Below are 20,492 nucleotides of genomic sequence, written 5' to 3'. Positions count from 1 at the left end.
ATCAGAATAGCCAATGAGGTTAAACCAAGGCTTTATCTGATGCAATTTTTCAAAGCCATCTCAGCCTTTTGGCTAAGATGAAGCTCAGATCAATCCGGGGAGGAGATGTAATGCTTTATCCTGTCAGCTTGGATCTTGTTGATCAAGCCCAAGATGGGGTGCATATTCTTGTTTTGTCAGCTTGGATCTGATTTGTCCTTCATGTGAGGACTCTGGTTGGACTTAATTGGCTTCTGATTAGGAATAAAGTACCAAAAAGTACGTTTTTTTAAAAAGTAAGAGACTTTAATTATCCCAATATCAATTGGGTTTCAAACAATATAAGAGGCATTGAGGTTGAAAAATTCATATACTGTGTAAAAATATTTTTAAACAATATATGACAAGGCCAATGAGAGGAAACTCAATTCTGTATTTAATCTTGGAAAGTGAAGATGGGCAAATGGGTGAAGTGACATTGGGCGACCATAGAATCCCTACAGTGTAGGAGGCCATTTGGCCCATCGAGTCTGCACTGACAACAATTCCACCTAGGTCCTATCCCTGTAAACCCATATATTTGCCCCGCTAATCCCACTACCTTACAAATCCCAGGACACTAAGGGGCAATTTAGCATGGCCAATCAACCTAACCTGCACACCTTTCGACTATGGGAGGAAACTGGAGTACCAGGAGGAAATCCACGCAGACACAGGGAGAATGTGCAAAGTCCACACATATAGTGACCCAAGGTGGGAATTGAACCCATATCCCTGGAGCTGTGAGGCAGCAGTGCTAACCATTGTACCACCGTTCTGCCCGTTTCTGACCATATCGGAGATAATAACCTCAATTCGGTTAGATTTAGTATTATTATGGAATAGGACAGAGATAAATCAGGACTAAAAGTTTTAAATTAAGGGAAGACACATTTTACAAAACTGAGAAGTGGTTTGGCTGAGGTGGACTGGACAATATTGCTGACAGATAAATTAGTGGTAAACCAGTGGGAAGCGCTAATGAGTGAGATCCTTAGGGTACAAAGCATGTCCCCTCTAAAAATAAGAGTGGCAGTGCCAAATCTAGACCCCCTTTATTATCTAGAAATATACAGGGGAAGATTAAACAGAAAAAGTCACAAACAACTCAATACTGCAGAGAGCCTCAGGGATTATAGAAAGTACAGGGGTCAAGTTAAAATAGAGGAAATCAAAGTGAAGGCATGAAAAAACATTAGCAAACAAGACAGGAAAGCTCAGATATTTTACCAGTATATAAAAAGCAAAAGAATAGTTACGGAAAAAGTAGAACGAATCACAAATGAACAAGGGAACTTGTGTGAAGATGCAGAGGATATGGGAAAAGATTTAAATGAATATTTTGGTTCCCTATTCACAAAGAAAAGGAATGATGTGAACATAGCAATCCAAGAGGAGTAGTGTGAAATATTGAATACATTTGGATAACAAGAGAAGAGGAGTTGAAATCCTGGAAATTTGGTAAGTCACCAAGGCTGAATGGATTGTTTCCTAGGCTGTAGAAGGAGGTCAGAAGGGAAATAACATGCTCTGAGGATTATTTTCCAATCTTCACTAGACACAGGGGAACTGCTATTGTTTAAAAAGGGTACGAAGGAAATGCAAAACCATTAAAAGCCAGTTAGTCTTACTTTGGTGGTGGGCAAATTGCTAGAATCGATCCTGGGAGATTGGATAAACTGTTACTTAAAAAGTCATGGACTTATAAGGAATAGACAGCTCGGGCAGAATTTTTCAACTTTTTTCTAAATGTCCAGCTAGTCTGAAAATGGGAGAGTTCCAGATCTGTTTTTGGGTGAGTTTTCACATCCAATCTTATGCACAGTGACTCTGAAATTTTAGACTAATTTGTTTCTGACCACAGAGGCTGTGGGCAGGGCTTAACTCACAAGAAAGCCTGAAGAGCATTGCACATGTGTAGACCTCTGATGCTGCACATGCACATTAACAGTAGCAGGGGTCTGACAGGATGAGAGAAAGCTGTCAGGCCCTTGCTACTGCAGGCAGCCACAACTAGCTCCCTGCCCCCGCAATAAGAACATAAGAAATAGGAGCAGGAGTAGGCCATCTAGCCCTTCGAGCCTGCCCCGCCATTCAATAAGATCATGGCTGATCTGAAGTGGATCAGTTCCACTTTCTCACTTTCTCCCATTAACCCTTAATTCCCCTGTCTATCAGAAACCTATCTACCCGTGACTTAAATATATTCAGCGAGGTAGCCTCCACCACTTCAACGGGCAGAGAATTCCAGAGATTCACCACCCTTTGAGAGAAGAAGTTCCTCCTCAACTGTGATCTAAACTGCACCCCCCCCCCGATCTTGAGGCTGTGTCCTCTAGTCCTGCTATCCCTTCTAAGTGGGAAGAATCTCTCTACCTCTACCCTATCTATCCCCTTCATTATCTTATACGTCTCTATAAGTCTTTATACGTCTCTATAAGAGACTGTGGGGGCCTGTGACCCGTGATGCAGCCCCCGCCAACCCCCCACCACCAGCTGCTCAGATCGATCGTGGACCCCCTCCCCCACCAGTTGTGGACACGCTCCCTCCCCCACCGATTACATGCAGAGTGGCAGTGGGGCCCCCCACAGGCTCTGCCCCCCAATTGACCCAGCCCCCACAGACCCCATCCCCATTGGCCCCATTACTTGGGACTACCCGGTGGACATTGCGCAGGTGCCTAGTGAGCATTGCCCAGGTGCCAGGATGGCACTGCCCAAAGTGCATCCCCGCTTTGCACTCAGCCTCCCTGGGGGGCCTCAATGGCCTCCACTTCCACTGGTGAGGCCAACACGACTGTTCACTGTTAATGGGGGGTGTTGCAGGTGTTTTCCTCACCGGAGAGAACCTCTCCTGGCAGGATCATAAAAATAAGTCAATCTGGATGATTGAGTGCGAAGCTTGCTAAACACATGGAAATTAACAAACACATAAATTAATCAATCTCACACCCATTTCCAGCAGGAGGTTGACCACGCCAGAAATCCAGGTGTCGTAAAATCATGCTTGTTGCAAAAACAGGCACCACTCATGCTAGTCACGTTATGCCCAATTTTATGGCATTTTCCTGCTGAAAAGTGGACGTAACACAGGGGTAAAATTCCACCCCATGGCTTTTTTAAGGGAAAGTCATGCTGTACAAATTTACTGAAATCTTTGAGGAAGCGACAAGGATAGTGCAGAGGATATTGTTTATATGGATTTTAGTAAGGCACTTGACAAGGTCCCGCATGGAAGACTGGTCAAGAAAGGAAAATATGGGACACAGGGTAGTGTGCTGAATTGGATCCAAAGTTGCCCTTGTAACAGGAAACAAGGTGTAATGGTCGATGGCTGCCATTGCGAATGGAAAGATGTTCCAAGTGGTGTTCCGCAGGGCTCGGTGTTGGGACCCCTGCTGTTTGTTTTATATATTAACGATTTGGACTTGAACATGAGGGGCATGATTGGAAAATTTGCAGATGACACAAAAATTGGCCATGTGGTGGATAATGTAAAGGATAGCTGCAAGCTCCAAAATAATATAGATGGTTTGATGGAGTGGGCAAGAAAGTGGCAGATGAAGTTCAACTCTGATAAGTATGAGGTAATGCATTTAGGGAGGTCAAACAGTGAAAGGGAATACACAATAAAATGGAAATATACTGAGAGGAGTAGGTGAAATGTGAGATCTTGACATGAAAGTGCACAGGCTCCCTAAAGATAGCAAGACAGGTATATAAGGTTGTAAAGAAAGCATATGAATGCTCTCGTTCCTTGGCAGAGATACAGAATACAAAAGTAGGGACATAATAATGAAACCATGTAAGACACTAGCGAGGCCACAACTGGAAAATTGTGTGCAGTTCTGGTCACCACATTACAGAAAGGACATAATTGCTCAGGAGAGAGTGCAGAGAAGATTTACTAGAATGTTGTCATGGTTGGGGAATTGTGGCTATGAGGAGAGATTGGAGAGGTTGGAGTTGTTTTGCTTGGAATAGAGAAGGCTGAGAGGTGATATGATTGAGGTATGGAAAATGAGGGCTAAATGTAGAGTAGAAAGGAAGAAGCTGCTTCTCTTGACAGAAAATTCAAAAACAAGGGATCATAGATTCAAGCTAAGTGGCAGAAGGATTAGAGGGGATATGAGGAAAAACCTTTTTATGTAGAGGATGGTGGATATCTGGAATTTGTTGCCTGAGTTGGTGGTGAAGGCAGAAACTCAAAGAACAAAGAAAATTACAGTAAAGGAGCAGGCCCTTTGGCTCTCCAAGCCTGCACTGACATACTGCCTGACTTAACTAAAATCCCCTACCCTTCCAGGGACCATATCCCTCTATTCCCATCCTATTCATGTACTTGTCAAGATGCCCCTTAAAAGTCACTATTGTATCCGTTTCCACTACCTCCCCTGGCAATGAGTTCTAGGCACCCACTACTTTCTGTACAAAGAATCTGCCTCATACATCTCCTTTAAATCTTGCCCCTCACACCTTAAATCTATGCCCCCTAGTAATTGACTCTTCCACTCTGCGAAAAAGCTTCTGACTATCCACTCTGTCCATGCCTCTCAGTCTTGTAGACTTCTATCAGGTCTCTCCTCAACCTCTGTCGCTCCAGTGAGAACAAACTAAGTTTCTCCAACCTCTCCTCATAGCTAATGCCTTCCATGCCAGGCAACATCCTGGTAAATCTTTTCTGTACCCTCTCCAAAACCTCCACATCCTTCTGGTAGTGTGGCAACCAGAATCGAGCACTATATTCCAATTGTGGCCAACTCATCTAAAAAGTACCTGAATCTGCACTTTAGGTGCTGTGAGGTGCAGGACTATGGGCTGTGTGCAGGAAGGTGGAATTAGAAAGGGCAAGTGGGTATATTTGGGTCGGCATGGACAAGATGTACCAAATGGCCCCTTCTGTGCTGGATCATTTTTATGGTTCAGTGGCTGAAATGAACAGTGGACAGTTAAAATGTCCATTGATTATTTGACTGCCTGAGAGCTGACCAAATCATCCATCATACCCAATTCATCACCTTGTCTTCAGAAGCAGACAGCAAAATCAGATCAAGGTCCTAGCACATCAGTCTTTTTCTTTATCCTTTCATGAGCTGTGGGCATCACTGACAAGGCCAATATTTGTTGCTCACTCCGATGCACTTGAACTGAGGGTAGTTAAGAGTCAACCACATTGGTATGGGTCAGGAGTGACATGTAGGCCAGACAAGGATTGCAGATTTCCTTCCCTCAGTGAATCAGATGGGTTTTTACAACAGTTGATGATAGTTGTCATGATCACCATTACTAAGACTAGCTTTATATTCCAGATTTATTAATTGAATCTAAATTCCACCAGCTGCCATGGTGGGATTTGAACCCATGTTCCCAGAATATTACTCTGGGCCTCTGAGTCCAGTGACATTACCTCAAACACTTCCATCTCCCCACACTTAAACTCTATGGACATTTTGACTCAGGCCTGAAGGGAGAAGGCACTCAATGTTCCCACCAGATGAAGCAGGATTGAAGAGGATCTGGATGTGAAGCAGTTCAGGACATGCAGTGGATCTGGACATAAGGGGAATCATGGCATAAAGTAAATCAAGACACAAAGTTGATTCAGGCAGGGACAGAAACAGAGCATGAAGGGGATTAGGGCACGAAGTGGATCTGGACATGAAGTGGATTCTGACACAAAGGGTTTCAAGACATGAAGTGGATCTGAACGTGAATACGTTCAGGATATAAAGTGAATCTGAACATGAAGTGGTTCAAAGCATAATATGAATGAAGTGGATCTGGATGTGAAGTGAATCTGGACATGATCTGTAGTCTGAACTTGAAGGGGTCCAGGGAGTGAAGTGGACCTGGATTTGTAGGGGTTGAGATGATGAAGCAGATCTGGACATGAAATAAATCTGGATGTGAAGTGGATCCAAGTGTGAAGTGGATCCAAATGTGAAGGAATTCAGGGGGTGAGCTAGATCCAGATGTGAAGGGGATACGGATATGAAGTGGATCTAACCGTGAAGAGAAAGGTCATGAAGAGAATCTGGATGTGAAAGGGATCTGGTTGTGAAGCAGATACAGGTCAGAAGGAAAGCCAGATCCAGGCAGGAAAGGATCCGGATATGAAGTGTGTCTGGCTGTGAAGTGGATTCTGGCATGCAGCAGATTTGGACGTGAAGTGCATCCGGACGTGAAGGGGATCCAGACATGAAGTAGTTCCAAATGTGGAAAGAACCTGGATATGAAGCAGTTCCAGTCACTCTGGACACGTCAACTCATGAAAAGCGACTGGCCTGGATGGGGTACTTGGATGAGCACTCAGATGCTGCATGGACCAGTTCATGGGAGTATTTGCATACATCTTCAACCTCTCTTATCAACAGTCTGAGGTCCCGGTCTGCTTCAAGAAGACGACCATTATCCTGGTACCAAAGAAAAGCCAGGCAGCGTGCCTTAATGACTATCATCTGGTGATTCTGACATCCGTCATTATGAAGTGCTTTGAAAGGTTAGTCATGGCACAAATCAAATCCAGCCTCCCAGATTGCCTGCATCCATTACAGTTCGCTTAACACCACAACAGATGCCATTTCCCTGGCTCTGCAATCAACCCTGAAACACCTCGATAACAACGACACCTACATCAGACTCCTGTTTATTGACTACAGCTCAGCTTTCAACACCATTATTCCTCCGAAACTCATCTCCAAACTTCATGGCCTAGGCCTCGGCTCCTCACTCTACAAACTGGATCCTGAATTTCCTAACCCACAGACTACTATCAGTAAGGATAGGCAACAACACCTCCTCCATGATCATCCTCAACACCGGTGCCCCATAAGGCGGTGTCCTCAGCCGCCTACTATACTCCTTATTCACCTATGACTTTGTGGCCAAATTCCCCTCCAACTTGATTTTCAAATTTGCTGACAACACCACCATAGTGGGTCGGATCTCAAACGATGAGATAGAGTACAGAAAAGAGATAGAGAATCTGATGAACTGGTGCGGCAACAATAATTCTCTCTCAATATCAATGAAACAAATGAGATTGTCATTGACTCCAGGGACCCCATTGGAGGACATGATCCTGTCCACATTAATTTCAAGGAGAAGTAGAAATGATTCGAAAATTCAAGTTTTTTAGGTGTCCAGATCATCAACAACCTGTGCTGGTCCCACAACGCTGACGCTATTGTTGAGAAATCCCACCAAAGCTTTTACTTTCTCAGGAGGCCAAGGCAATTTGGCATGTCTGCTATGACTCTCACCAACTTTCACCAGATGCACCAGAGAAAACATTCTTTCTGGTTGTATCAGAGCTTGGTGTGACTCCTGCTCTGTCCAAGACCGCAAGAAACTACAAAGGGTTATGAACAAAGCCCAGTTCATCACTCATAGCAACCTCCCACCCACTGACACTATCTACACTTCCCGCTACCTCGGAAAAACAGCCAGCATAATTAAAAACCCCACACACCCTGGATATACTCTCTTCCACCTTCTTCCATCTGGCGATAGATACAAAGATCTGAGGACATGTACCAACCAACTCAAGAACAGTTCCTTTCCTGCTGCTATCAGACTTTTGAATGGACCTGTTTCGCATTAAGTTAATCTTTCTCTACACTCTAGCTATGACTATAACACTACATTCTGCACTCTCTCCTTCTGGATGAACGGTATGTTCTGTATATCATGCGAGGAACAATACTTTTCATTGTATATTAATACATGTGACAATAATAAATCAAATCAAAATCAAGTCAAATGTAATGGATCCAGATTTGAAGTGGATCTGGATGTGCAGTGGATCTGTACGCAAAGTGGATCCAAACTGGAAGGGGAACCAGATGTGAAAAGCATCCAGATGTGAAGAGGATCCGGATGTGAAGAGGATCCAGAGGTGGGGGACATGAAAGGAATCTGGGTATGAAAGGAATCCATAGAATTCCTACAGTGCAGAATGAGGCCATTTGGCCCATCAAGTCTGCACTGACCACAATCTTACCCAGGTCCTATTCCCATAATCCCACATATTTACCATGCTAATCCTCCTAATCTCCTGACACTAGGGTCAATTTACCACAGCCAGTCAACCTAACCTGTACATCTTTGGAGTGTGAGAGAAAACCGGAGCACCAGAGCAAACCCATGCAGGCAAGGAAAGAATGTGCAAACTCCGCGCAGGCAGCGACCCAAGCTGGGAATCGAACCTGGGTCTTTGGCGCTGTGGGGCAGTAATGCTAACCACTGTGTCATTGTGCTGCCCCAGATGTGAAGTGGATCCAAACATGAATGGGATCCAGACATGAAGGGGATCCAAATATGGTGATCCAAATATGAAGGGAAGCTGAAAGTGAAATTGTTCCAGAGCTGGATGTGAAATCAATCCAGATGGTTAAGGGATCTGGATAGAAAGGGGATCCACATCAAAAAAGGGAAGGGGACTTGGAAGATAACCTCGGGGCATGAAGTTGACCTAGACATGAAGAGGATCCAGACATGAAGTGGACCAGGATGTGAGGTGGACCTGGATGTGAAGAGGTTGACTCTTTGATAACTTACCTTCATGAATCTCTAAAGACTGCTTCGGTCTCCTTTATTTGGGCTTCAGCTAATCCTAGCTCCCTTCATTTCTATCTTCACATCCTCCCAGAACCCCCTTTTACACATCTCCATGTGTCATCAGTCATGGGACACCCGACATTCTACTTTCCACCAGCTCTCTCTGACGTGGCACGCAGTGAACCTGTGAATGAAACGCATTTCTTGCCTCCTTGTTTAGCAGTTGCTGTAATCTCTGCCGTACTTGCAGGTAGAATTTGTAGAAAAAACTGATGGTCAGTGTTCTCCGGAATTCCACACTTCCCCCAGGTGCTGAGCTAGGGAATGAAATCTCTTCAAGCAGCAGTTCACAGGCCTGACTCAACAGATCTTCATCCCAGGATCTAGTTCAGGAAGAAAGGGATTACTGGTTACGGACACAACACCCAAGCTACATAAATTCTTGTGTTAAAACAAGTACTGCAGCAACTCACCAAGGCTTTTAATATTACACAATCCAGCTACATGAGCTGGAATTTTACTGACACGCCACCCTAAAATCGGGGTGGGCATGGCTTGCAGAACAGAATTCACCCGAGCAAGGGCGTAAAATACTGGCCATGACCTTGACCTCCAAGAAGGTTAAGGGCAACAGATGCATAGAAACATCAGCATCTCCAAGCACCCTTTCAAGTCACAAGCTAACACCGTTCCTTCATCAGCACAAAGTCAAAATCCTGGAACTCTTTTCTAACAGCACTGGGGATGTAACACATGGACTACAGTAGTTCAAGAGGGTGGCTTATCACCACTTTCTCAAGGGAAGCTGGGAATAAATGCTGGTCTTATCAGCAACACCATTATCCTGAGGGTAAATATATTTTTGAATGAAGTGCAAGGTATTAAAATGCCTGGGTGCCATATTTTAGCAATTTAGTTCTGTCCATTTTTTCCCACAGATCGGATTTGGATTACAAGTTGTTTCTAATATTGGGGACATTTTTTACAAGCAACATGAATTCCTACACATTAGAAAAATGTCTCAATGAAACATGGTTACATGAGCAAGGAATAATATGTTAACGTCATAACAATTGAACTAAATGCCTGACAGAATCAGGAATTAAAATCTACAGTGAGAAAAAAAAACAAAGATTTGTTCAGTAACAAGGTTGAGTGTTCCTGCCAGCCTCTCCTCAGGTGGTCATAATAGATCTTGCTGAGATTGCAGAAATAGAACAAATACAATAACTATAAACAAAGGCATTGTCTGCAAGGGCCTGATTAGGTATAAATCCACATTGAATCCAACAGCCTCAAGACAACAACGGGACAGTATCTGTAGCCAAGTTGAACAGAGGAAAGGCAGTTGCCTTAGAAGAGCAGAAAGGCCTCTTGCTCAGGATTTTGGAGACAGGTATATGATTGAATGTTGCCTGGAAGAGGATGAAACCCAGAATAAAAGGCCCTGAAGAAGACAAGTCAGTGAAGAAAATTTATCTTTCCTCTCAGAGGACTGATTGCATTCTCTGCTATCATATTTGTTTATATCTGGATATGGATTAGAATAAACATGAATAAAGCTTCTCATTTCTCATATTATTTTCCTATGCAAAGATGTCTTGAAGATAATTTCTGTTGCCCGTCTCACACAGTTTGACTTGTTGAGGTGCTAAGTGGTTGTTCAGGTCAGATGTCAACTACCATTTCCAATGGAGAAAAGTCCCCCTATCCACCCCACCCCACACCACAAGTGGATCTAAGATCTCAGTCTCATTTAAATTAGACATGCAAACTGCAGTGTGCTAAAGAGAACTCAAGGTCATATCAAAGCAGCACCAAAAAGCTAAGCTAAGTTGCCAGTTCATTGGATAGAGGAGGGAGGTGGCAGTGTCCAGATTATTTTCAAGGGATCTGTATTGATCCTGTGCCTCTGAAGACTTAAAATAAGTGGATACTTAATCTTTGAAAAAACCTCTTCAGTTCCATCTGCGCTATGCAAGCTCTAAACAGTTTTGACCTAAAATGACAATGACGTCTTGTTCATGCCACGGGATCCCAATTTCTGTGCTAAAAGAGGCTTATTGCCTGAAACAGGCAAACATTTTAGACACTTAGTGCTGGGCCTCTTTGAAAATCCAGTCCAGGCCTATTCCTCAAGCTATTCAATGCGCTTCCCACTGGAGTTACCATAGGATGGAAGGGATACAGTGAAATTCTGTCTGCATTCAGGACAAGTGAATTCTGAGTCCCACATTCTTCCTTAACAAATTTTAACACCTATGCCTGCTTGCTCTTTGAACTGAATTACATTTTCTCTGTTCATGCCTTGCTTTTTACAAGACAAAGCTCAAGGATAATATTTCTGCCTCTGAACCAGAATGTTAAAGGACCAAGTGCCAGACTTTCATATAGTTGGGGAGACTCCCTGGATCTTCCAAACTGGCAGGTGGGCCCCAGATGTGGAAGACCTGCCCCCATTTTAGGCGGATCCAATTTTTGGGCTCACTACTTTCAGTGGGGTTTCCCATTGTTCACACCTTCTGTCACCGGGGCACCCATGGTGAGGGGTCACCATCAGCAGGAGGAAAGGATGCACTGGCGGGAATGACTGGAAATTCCTGTCCCTGCTGTAGCTTTTGACCAAGAAGTTCCAATAATTGTTGATTGACATTTTCTGCAGGGCTTTTACGAATGATTGGCTGAATTCCAAAAGCTACTATCATCTCAGCAGGGTTATGAGTTCACATTTTGACAACTTAAAGGATCTATTAGAGGCCTTTGATGTGATATGAATAGAAATAATGTTCCAAGTTTCTTTTTACAACAGATTAAACACTTGAGATTAAAAAACTTTGAACAGACTCTCAAGTATGGGAGCTTTTGTAATATTGTGAGGGCCATGTGGGTTGGGTGAGGGGGAAAGGGATGACTCTCTGGTGAGTGTTGTCTCACCGGCTCAGCCACATTTGGAGAAATAAAAATTGGGCCTGTACTCGTTGGAGTTTAGAAAGTGGGCCTGTACTCGTTGGAGTTTAGAAGGCTGAGTGGGGATCTTATAGAGACTTACAAGATAATGAAGGGGCTAGATAGGGAAATTCTTTCCACTTAGAAAGGAAACCAGAACTAGAGGGCACAGCCTTAAAATAAGGGGGGGGGGAGCGGGGAGGGAGCAGTTTAGAACAGAGTTGAGGAGGAACTTCTTCTCTCAGAGGGTGGTGAATCTCTGGAATTCTCTGCCCATTGAAGCGCTGGAGGCTACCTCATTGAATATGTTTAAGTTACGGGTAGATAGATTCTGATCGATAAGGGAATTAAGGATTATGGGGAGCAGGCGGGTAAGTGGAACTGATCCACTTCAGATCAGCCATGATCTTATTGAATGGCGGGTAAGGCTCGAGGGGCTAGATGGCCTACTCCTGCTCCTATTTCTCATGTTCTTATGTTCTTATATGATGCTAGGAGGAATTGTGTTAGACTGTTGCCCATGATGGGCAATTATTCAAAATAATTATTTCCATTTATTTCTTTGTAAAATATTTTCTTCGGACACAGTTGTCCTGGACAAAGATGATTTTAGTACCTTTGGGTGAGGGGTAAAGAGCCTAAAAGGTTACACAACACCTGAGACTAAGTCCCAGAGCAGACCTCTTAATTAACTCATCTCAGCACTTGGTTGCCTGTTCTCCATGTCTTGGGTCAGTGGATCCAACTCTATCTTGCATGCACCCCTCCACAACTTCTTCCCAGAGTGAAGATCCCACCATTCAGAGCCTTTAAACTGAGTCAGATCCAGTGAGTTGTTAAATTTCTGATTCCAGTTCCAACCTTGGTAACAAAATCCACACCCAAGTCTTATGTCAACAAACACTATTGTAGAGACTACAATATGGTCTCTAAATATCTGATTGGAATCCATCTCTTGATGGATAAACCATTGGCTCATTGGTGGACTCTGAGTCAGGTTGTGTTCGAACATTTCCAGAGACACGCTGACTCAGAACACTGAATTCACATCCAGTGGGGAGATACATATACATGCATTCAGAGGGTGTTGGTGGCTCCTGCCTATGGTAGAAGTGGGTAAGACTCTTTAGTCCTGGCTGCTGCTCGTCTCAGCTAAGACAAAAACAATGAAGAAAGCAACAGGAAACCAATACAGCTACTCTTTCCTAGTGAAATGCTCAAGAAATTCAGAGGAACAAAATACAACAAAAGGACAGACTTTCTTTGTGGTCCGTACTTTAATGGGGTTTTCCAGATTACCATAGTGAATATTCCAGATGTTTACAGGCTTACCGATCTATTAGCTCCTTGCAGCATCTTTTTGCACAAACAGTTGTAGGGCCCACTCCTCCAAAGAACATTCTCAGCTCAGCAATAACTCTTGTCTCTTCTTTGAACACGACCTGCATTCCCGAATTCACAATAGAGAAGGCATTTTCCCGACGAGTGGCCTGGCGAAATACTGAGACCAACTGCCACTGCAATGAGGAGAGATAATGTCCAACTCACTTCATGATATTTTGTAATATTTCATAGAATGGATACAACACAGGAGAACTTTCAGCCCCTCATGTCTTTGAAATCCAGTGCTTTGAAATCCAGTTAGTCTCACGCCACCCAGCCTGTTCCTGTAACACAGCAAATTTTCTCTTCTCAAGTATTGATCCAGTTCCCTTTTGAAAGTTACTAGTAAAATGCTTAAATTACATTTCAGACAGGAAAGTCCAGACTTGTTGAGTAAAAAAAATTCTCAAGCTGCCTCTAGTTCTTTTGCCAGTTATCTTTAATTTAATGGCTGTCCTGCTAGTGGAAACAGTATCTCACTATCTACTCAAGTAAAAAACCTCATAAGTTTGAACACCTCCATTAAATCTCCCCTTTGCCTTTCTCTGCTCTAAGGGATACAATGCCAGCTTCAGCAGTATCTCCACACTCCTAAAGTGTGTCCAGAACTGACCACAATACTCCAGCTGAGGCTTAACCAGTAACCTGTAAAGATTTAGCATTTTTCCTCCCTCTTTTGCTTCCTCCTGAAGGAATTAATGGATTCTGGTTGCAATTGCTAACAAGTCATCCAAATAGTCATTCTGCATGTATGAATTTGCATCACCAAAATGGCCCGAAGCAAACTCACAAGTGACATCCTTTGTGACTGTCATAGTGATAAACCATCTTTCCCTCTTCCTTTTCACTGAGTGACTGAAGCCATTGTCTTCATCCCCTACTAGAATTTATTTTTCCAGGCCACCAATTCCAGCCTTCTTCTCTGAAGGCATGAACATTAACCAAACTATTTACACTGTAGGTATTTTATGTGACCCTAAGCTCAGTTTTTAGCCCTACATTTTGTCCATCACATGAACTACCTACATACACCTCGATAATTTATCTGCCCCAACCACACCTGATCTGCTGCTGAATCTCTTATACATGCATGCCTTTATCATCTGCAGATGCATCAATTTCAATGCTCTTCCAGCAACTTTCCATCTTTCACCCTCTGTAAATTTTAGCTCCTTCCAAACTCTGCTGCCTTTATCCTGACCCACACCAAATTTCATCCATTACCCCCATGTTTCCTACATTGGCAACTCTTCGGCATTTGAAGAATTCTGACACTGGCTATTTGTGTACATCACAATCATCAGCAGCAATGCCTTCAGCCTAGGGCAGTGATAGACAACCTAGGGTAGTGAGTGGGCTGCGCGAGTGGTCCTCCATCTTAGTGGCAGCAAGATTAAAATCAGGCTTGTTGATTAACCATGACCCCATGAATAAGATTAATTATATTTAATACCTGCTGAATATTTCATAATCAATTAAAGAAAATGCTTAATTAAGAACTGTAATCAGCTTCAAATAGAAAAGACAAAAGTATTTACACTTTGGATGCGAAGGGAGCACATGTCTCATAGCCAATGCTGTGAGTAATCAGCATGAAACTGACTTTACTAACCTTTGCTTTACATGTGTGTCATTTTGGTCACGCATAAAAAAAAACTAGGCAGATGGAAATTTGTGGAATGTGGTAACCCTGCATGTGAGCAATGGCCAACAGAACGTCCCGTGGGCTGCACTCAGAGCTCAAATGGACCAAATGTGACCCTAGGCCACAGGTTGCCCACTACTGACCCAAGGACTATGGTCTGGATTTCCATCCTGTAATTCTCTACGTCTCCCCTGCATTAATATTGTTCTTAAAATCTTGTTTAAAACCAAGATTTTAGTCACTTCTTTGATTGTTTCAATTTCTGTCTGATTAGGTCTCTGTGATACAGCTTGGGGTAGATTTTTTTATGTTAAATGCGCTATTAATTGCAAGTTGTTCTTAGTGTTCTTGCTTTATTATCAAAACTAAATCTAGGCGATTTTTGACATGCAGCTTTCCCAATGTATCACTCAGTTCACAAATTGATTACTCCCTCTCACCCACTTCAGAAAATAAGGTGAGAATCATTCGTCACTGAGGCTGATTTTTGCAGCTGACTTAGCAACACATTTTCTGATCCCACCAATTAGCTCTTCAATGACTTACTTTTCTGGAATACGGTATTAAGATCGACAGCAAGACCTCTTCTGGCATCAATGCCGTTTTACCAAAACCGACAAAGAAATTTTCATCTAAATGAATCTCTCTTCTTCTTTCTGTTGGAAGCATGAAAGCAAATATTTGAAACATTGAACAAATCTGTTCTGACTACTTTTTCCCCAATATTCCAGCAAGTATTCCTGCAGGTTGCAGCTCAGTCACATTTGGGCTCATTCACACTCATTAACTATTGAATTGCTCACAGTTATGAAACAACCAGATTCTGACCTATGACTGAAAACAGCGATGTGATAGACCTGATAACTTGTTTTACGTCATATTGGTGAGAGACAAATATTGACCAGGACTGGGCTGTGTAATGTGCTGTTACATAGAATATATACCACAGAAACAGGCCATTCGGACCAACCAGTCAATGATGTTTATACATTATATGAACCACTCGGCACTTAGTACAGTTTCATGTTCCTTCTTCACCTGAGAGAGCAGATGGGCCTCAGTTTAATGTCATAGATGGCATCTCTGATAGAGTAGCTGTCCTTCAATACTGCACCTATCAGCCTAGACTTTGTCTCTGGAACCCACCTTAACCGTCTGATTCAGGGCCAAGAGGCTACCCACTGAACCACAGTCAACATCTATACAGTACATTATGCACAAAGCCGGGTCCTGTGGGCACCACCACACAGTTGAATACTATTAAATTTCAAACATCAGGAAGCATATTAAGGGTATTGTCAATGCTGTTATTGACTAATTGTCATGAGGATTGGTATGTTTGGCTGATGAAAGGCAGACACATGGGAGTGGGGGGAGGATGATAGGTCATGTGATGAAATCTCCAGAGTTGGCAGCCTAGTTCTTTAAGAGATGTAGGTCATCATTCCAATGTGAATTTGTTTGTACAACTGAAATAAAGGGAGGAGTGATGCTTCAGTGAACACAGCCTTAGTTGTTAGAATACTTTTGTTTAGTTCCAGGCACCAGATCTCAAAGAGGAAATACACTCCTTGGAGAGGTGCAGTGTAGAATTACCAGAATGACACTGGGGATAAAAGGATTAAATTATGAGGAAAAGTTGCTTGGACTTAGCTTATATTCCTCTGAGTGTAGGAGATTGAGGGGTGATCTAAGTGATGTGTAAAAGACGATTAAAGGAGCGGATAGATTAAAATGAGATCTGCGCTGTTTATGAGTAATGCCAGCCATTACATCTCCACACAAAGGTTAATGAACCTGGAACTCTGTACCACATAAGGCTGCTGAGAGTGGGAGTCAATAACAAAACTGAGATTGATAGAATTTTACAAATGCAAAATACTGCAGAAACTGGAAATCTGAAACAAGAGCAAAAAGTGCTGGGAAACTCAGCAGACAAGGCATCATCTAGCACTAGAGGTCACTTTAAAAATAAGGAGTCAATTATTTAAAATGAAGATGAGAATTTTTTTCTCAGGGGGTCATGAGCGTCTGGAATCCTCTTGCTCAAAAAGTAGTGAAAGTAGAATCCTTGAATATTTTAATACAGAGCTGGATTTTCTGATTAGGATAGATAGTAGCATAGTGGTATTGCCACTGGACTTGTAATCCAGCGCAATGCTCTAGGGACTCAGTGCTCGAATCCACCACAGCAAGTAGTTAAATAGAAATCTGGAATTAAAAGTCTAATGATGACCATGAAACCACTCTCGATTGTTATAAAAATCCATCTGGTTCAACTAATGTTTTTTAGGGAATGAAATCTGGCCTATGTATGACTCCAGACAAACAGAAATGTGGTTAACTTTTAAATGGCCTTAGGGATGGCCAGTAAATGCTGACCCAGCCAGTCACGTCCATATCCCATTAATTGAATTAAAAAAAGGTTAAAACGTTATCAGGAGAGGCAGGAATGTGGGGTTGAAGTTACAATCAGATTGGCCATGATTTTACTGAATGGTGAATCAGTCTTGCGGGACCAAGTGGCCTTGTCCTGCTCCTACTTTGTATGTATGTACATATCTGTGGAGAAAAACAGTGTTGATGTTTTCAGGTCATCAGAACTAAGTGTATGAAGTTCTAAGAAATTATAAGCCATGGAAGGAGGAAAGGGTCAGGAAGAACAAAGGAAAAAGTCTAATAAAGTATAGGCTTGGCAAGATTAAATAACAAAAGATTTCATGACCAGCCAAAGAGAGTAGCAATGCACTGTGTCCAAATGAGGCATGAGTTGCTACATAAAAACAATCTGAATGCAACATGAAAACATTAAGTAAGGCACAACTCAGCAGATTAAAAAAAAAATCAATCAAGGCAGCAGCAGGGATTAGGAACATAGAAGCATTCGGTCCCTTGAGCCTGCTCTGCCATTTAATTAGATCATAGCTCTTCTACGCAATACCATCTTCCTTCACTAAGCCACATCCTCTAATGTCATTGATATCGAGAAATTTATCAAGCTCTGCTTTAACATACTCAATGACTGAGCCTACACAGCCCTCTGACGTAGAGAATTCAAAAGATGTACCACCCTATGACTAAAGAAGTTCCTCCTCATCTCAGTCCTAAATGTCCTACCTCTTATTCTGAGACTCTATCCCCTGGTTCTTGACCATTGGTCCCCTTCATCTCACCCCTCCAACCTCCCCTGTCAAGCCCTTTAAGAATTTTATACACCTCAGTGAAATCACCTTTCACTCTTCTAAACTGTAAAGAAAACAGGCCCTGTCTCCTCACTCTCCCCTGAATGGACAATCCCGTCATCCCAGGTTGCACTCCTTGTATCCTTCATAAGGTAAAAAGATCAAAACTACACACAAAACACCAGATGTGGCCTCACTGAAGCTATATACAACTGCAGCAAGAATTTCTTTATCCTATACTCAAGCTCATGCAATAAAGATGAACATAAGAACATAAGAAATAGGAGCAGGAGTAGGCCATCTAACCCTTTGAGCCTGCCCAGCCATTCAATAAGATCATGGCTGATCTGAAGTAGATCAGTTCCACTTTCTCGCTTTCTCCCCATAACCGTTAATTCCCCTGCCTATCAAAAACCTGTATACCCATGACTTAAATATATTTAGCAAAGTAGCCTCCACCACTTCAACGGGCAGAGAATTCCAGAGATTCACCACCCTTTGAGTGAAGAAGTTCCTCCTCAACTCTGATCTAAACTGCTCCCGCCCCTCCTTATCTTGATGCTGTGTCCTCTAGTCCTGCTATCCTTTCTAAGCAGGAAGAATCTCTCTACCTCTACCCTATCCATCCCCTTCATTATCTTATACGTCTCTATAAGATCCACCCCCATCCTTCTAAACTCCAATGAGTACAGACCTAGTCTGTTTAGTCTCTCTTCATAGTCCAACCCCCTCATTTCCGGTATCAGCCTAGTGAACCTCCTCTGCACTCCCTCCAAGGCCAATATATCCTTCCGCAAGTGCGGTGATGAAAACTGCACACAGTACTCCAGCTGCGGCCTCACCAGTGCCCTGTACAGTTGCAGCAAGACCTCCCTAGTTTTATATTCTATTCCCCTCGCTATAAAGGCCAACATTCCATTCACCTTCTTGATCACCTGCTGCACCTGCAGACTGGGTTTTTGCGACTCATGCACAAGGACCCCCAGGTCCCTCTGCACCGTAGCATGCTGCTGCTTTTTGCCTTTTAAATAATAATCCCTCCTACTATTATTTCTGCCAAAGTGGATAACCTCACACTTGCTAACATTATATTCCATCTGCCAGGTCCTCGCCCACTTGTTCAGCCTATCCAGATCTCTCTGCAGACTTTCCACACCCTCCACGCAATTTGCTTTTCCACTCATCCTCATGTCATCAGCAAATTTCGTCACCCTACACTCAGCCCCCTCCTCCAGATCATCTATATAAATGGTAAATAGTTGAGACCCCAGCACTGATCCCTGCGGCACTCCACTAGTCACCAATTGCCAACCAGAATAGCACCCATTGATACCAACTCTCTGCTTCCTATTAGAACTAACACACCAGTTGTCTTCCCAATATTGACCCTGCAGGTTCGCTTTGAGTGATTTATGAACAAGAATACTGAGGTCCCATTGGACATTAACATTTCCCAACTTTTCCCAGTTTAAGAAATACTCTGAATTTCTGTTTTTCCTATCAAAGTAGAAAACTTCACATTTTACCGCATTGAATTACATTGTAATGTTCTTGCCCACTCATTTAGCATGTCTAAATGTCCTTGACGCCTCTTTGCATCCCCTTCACAACTCACACCGTGATCTAAAGTGTTGAACTCGATGTTGAGTCCAGAATCTTGCAGATTGCTGAGTCGAAACATGAGATTGTATTCCTCGAGTTTATATTGAATTTCCCTCAAACACTGTAAACTGGCCATGTGCAGAAAGGTCAGAATGGGAACAAGATGGAGAATTAAAATGACAAGCAACCAGAAGCTCAGGTTCATGCTTGCGGAGATTGCAGGCGTTCCACAAAGCGGTCACTCAGTCTATTTTTGGTCTCCCCAATGTAGAGAAGACCTCATCATGAACAGTGAATGCAGTACACTAAATTGAAAAAAAATCACCATTTCACTTGGGAAAAGTGTTTGCAGCACTGGACAGTGAGAAGGAAAGAAGTGAAAGAATAGGTGTTGCATCTCCTACACTTGCACAGAAAGATGCTGTAGGGAAGGGAGGGAGCCTTATGGATGGCCAAGGAGTGTGCTGAGATGTCGCAAAGGGAACAGGTTCCTGTGGAATGCTGGAAAGCAGAAGGCAGGGAAGATATCTTTGGTGGTTGCTTCATTTTACTAGGCAAGGGCGTTAAAGATTATAGAAACAAGACAGGTCAATGGAGTTGAGGTACATATTACCATCATCTAATTGAATGGTGACATAACAAGCTCAAGGGGCCAAATGGCCAACTTTTATTTCTACGATTTAATTGCTGTAAGAATGACAAAACAAAACTCAGAACACCTACCTCTTGATACCACTTCGAGGATACAGTTGGTAGCTGCCAGAATGGGATTCAGATCAGATGTGGGGGATCCACTCACAATGTTGCCTCCAAGTGACTGGAACATCAACAGAGGAAGTTACAGTGTGCAATATATTTCTTAGTTTTATCATGCTGTTGATCTTCCTATCTTATATTGTACCTAAATTAAATCATTTCGGGCAGGACAGGAAAATTTGGAGAGCAGCCCAAAATCCAAATTTTCCCTTCCTGTCCGAGATGATGCCCACTGTTGGTGGAACTGGAAAATCCTGCCGAACAGGATTCAAATCCTGACCTTTACAAAATGTAAAACCCTTTGTGGGCAGAATGGCGTTTGACATTTAAAAACAGCAAGACAAATCTCATGTAAAGTCTCATGTGAAGCGAGAGTGAAAGTTAATACTAAATTAAATAAA

General features: G+C 42.9%; 1 protein-coding gene across 5 annotated transcripts in view; it reads right to left on the bottom strand.

Moving 5' to 3' along the window:
* Positions 1-20,492, bottom strand: part of LOC145349908 (aldehyde oxidase 1-like) — a 185,889-nt gene that overhangs the window by 114,163 nt on the left and 51,234 nt on the right. For all 5 annotated transcript variants that reach the window (XM_080198567.1, XM_080198564.1, XM_080198563.1 and 2 more), the window contains 4 exons: positions 20,059-20,152; positions 15,098-15,207; positions 12,856-13,040; positions 8,786-8,960 (listed from right to left, as the gene is read on the bottom strand). In XM_080198567.1, coding sequence (XP_080054693.1) covers positions 8,786-8,960; positions 12,856-13,040; positions 15,098-15,207; positions 20,059-20,152 — 564 coding nt within the window. The remainder of the gene's footprint in view (positions 1-8,785; positions 8,961-12,855; positions 13,041-15,097; positions 15,208-20,058; positions 20,153-20,492) is intronic.

This window comes from Carcharhinus amblyrhynchos, chromosome 11 (genome assembly GCF_965287045.1).
Source record: "Carcharhinus amblyrhynchos chromosome 11, sCarAmb.v2.hapA, whole genome shotgun sequence".
Classification (NCBI taxonomy): domain Eukaryota; kingdom Metazoa; phylum Chordata; class Chondrichthyes; order Carcharhiniformes; family Carcharhinidae; genus Carcharhinus; species Carcharhinus amblyrhynchos.
This window is presented reverse-complemented; position numbering and strand designations above follow the sequence as displayed.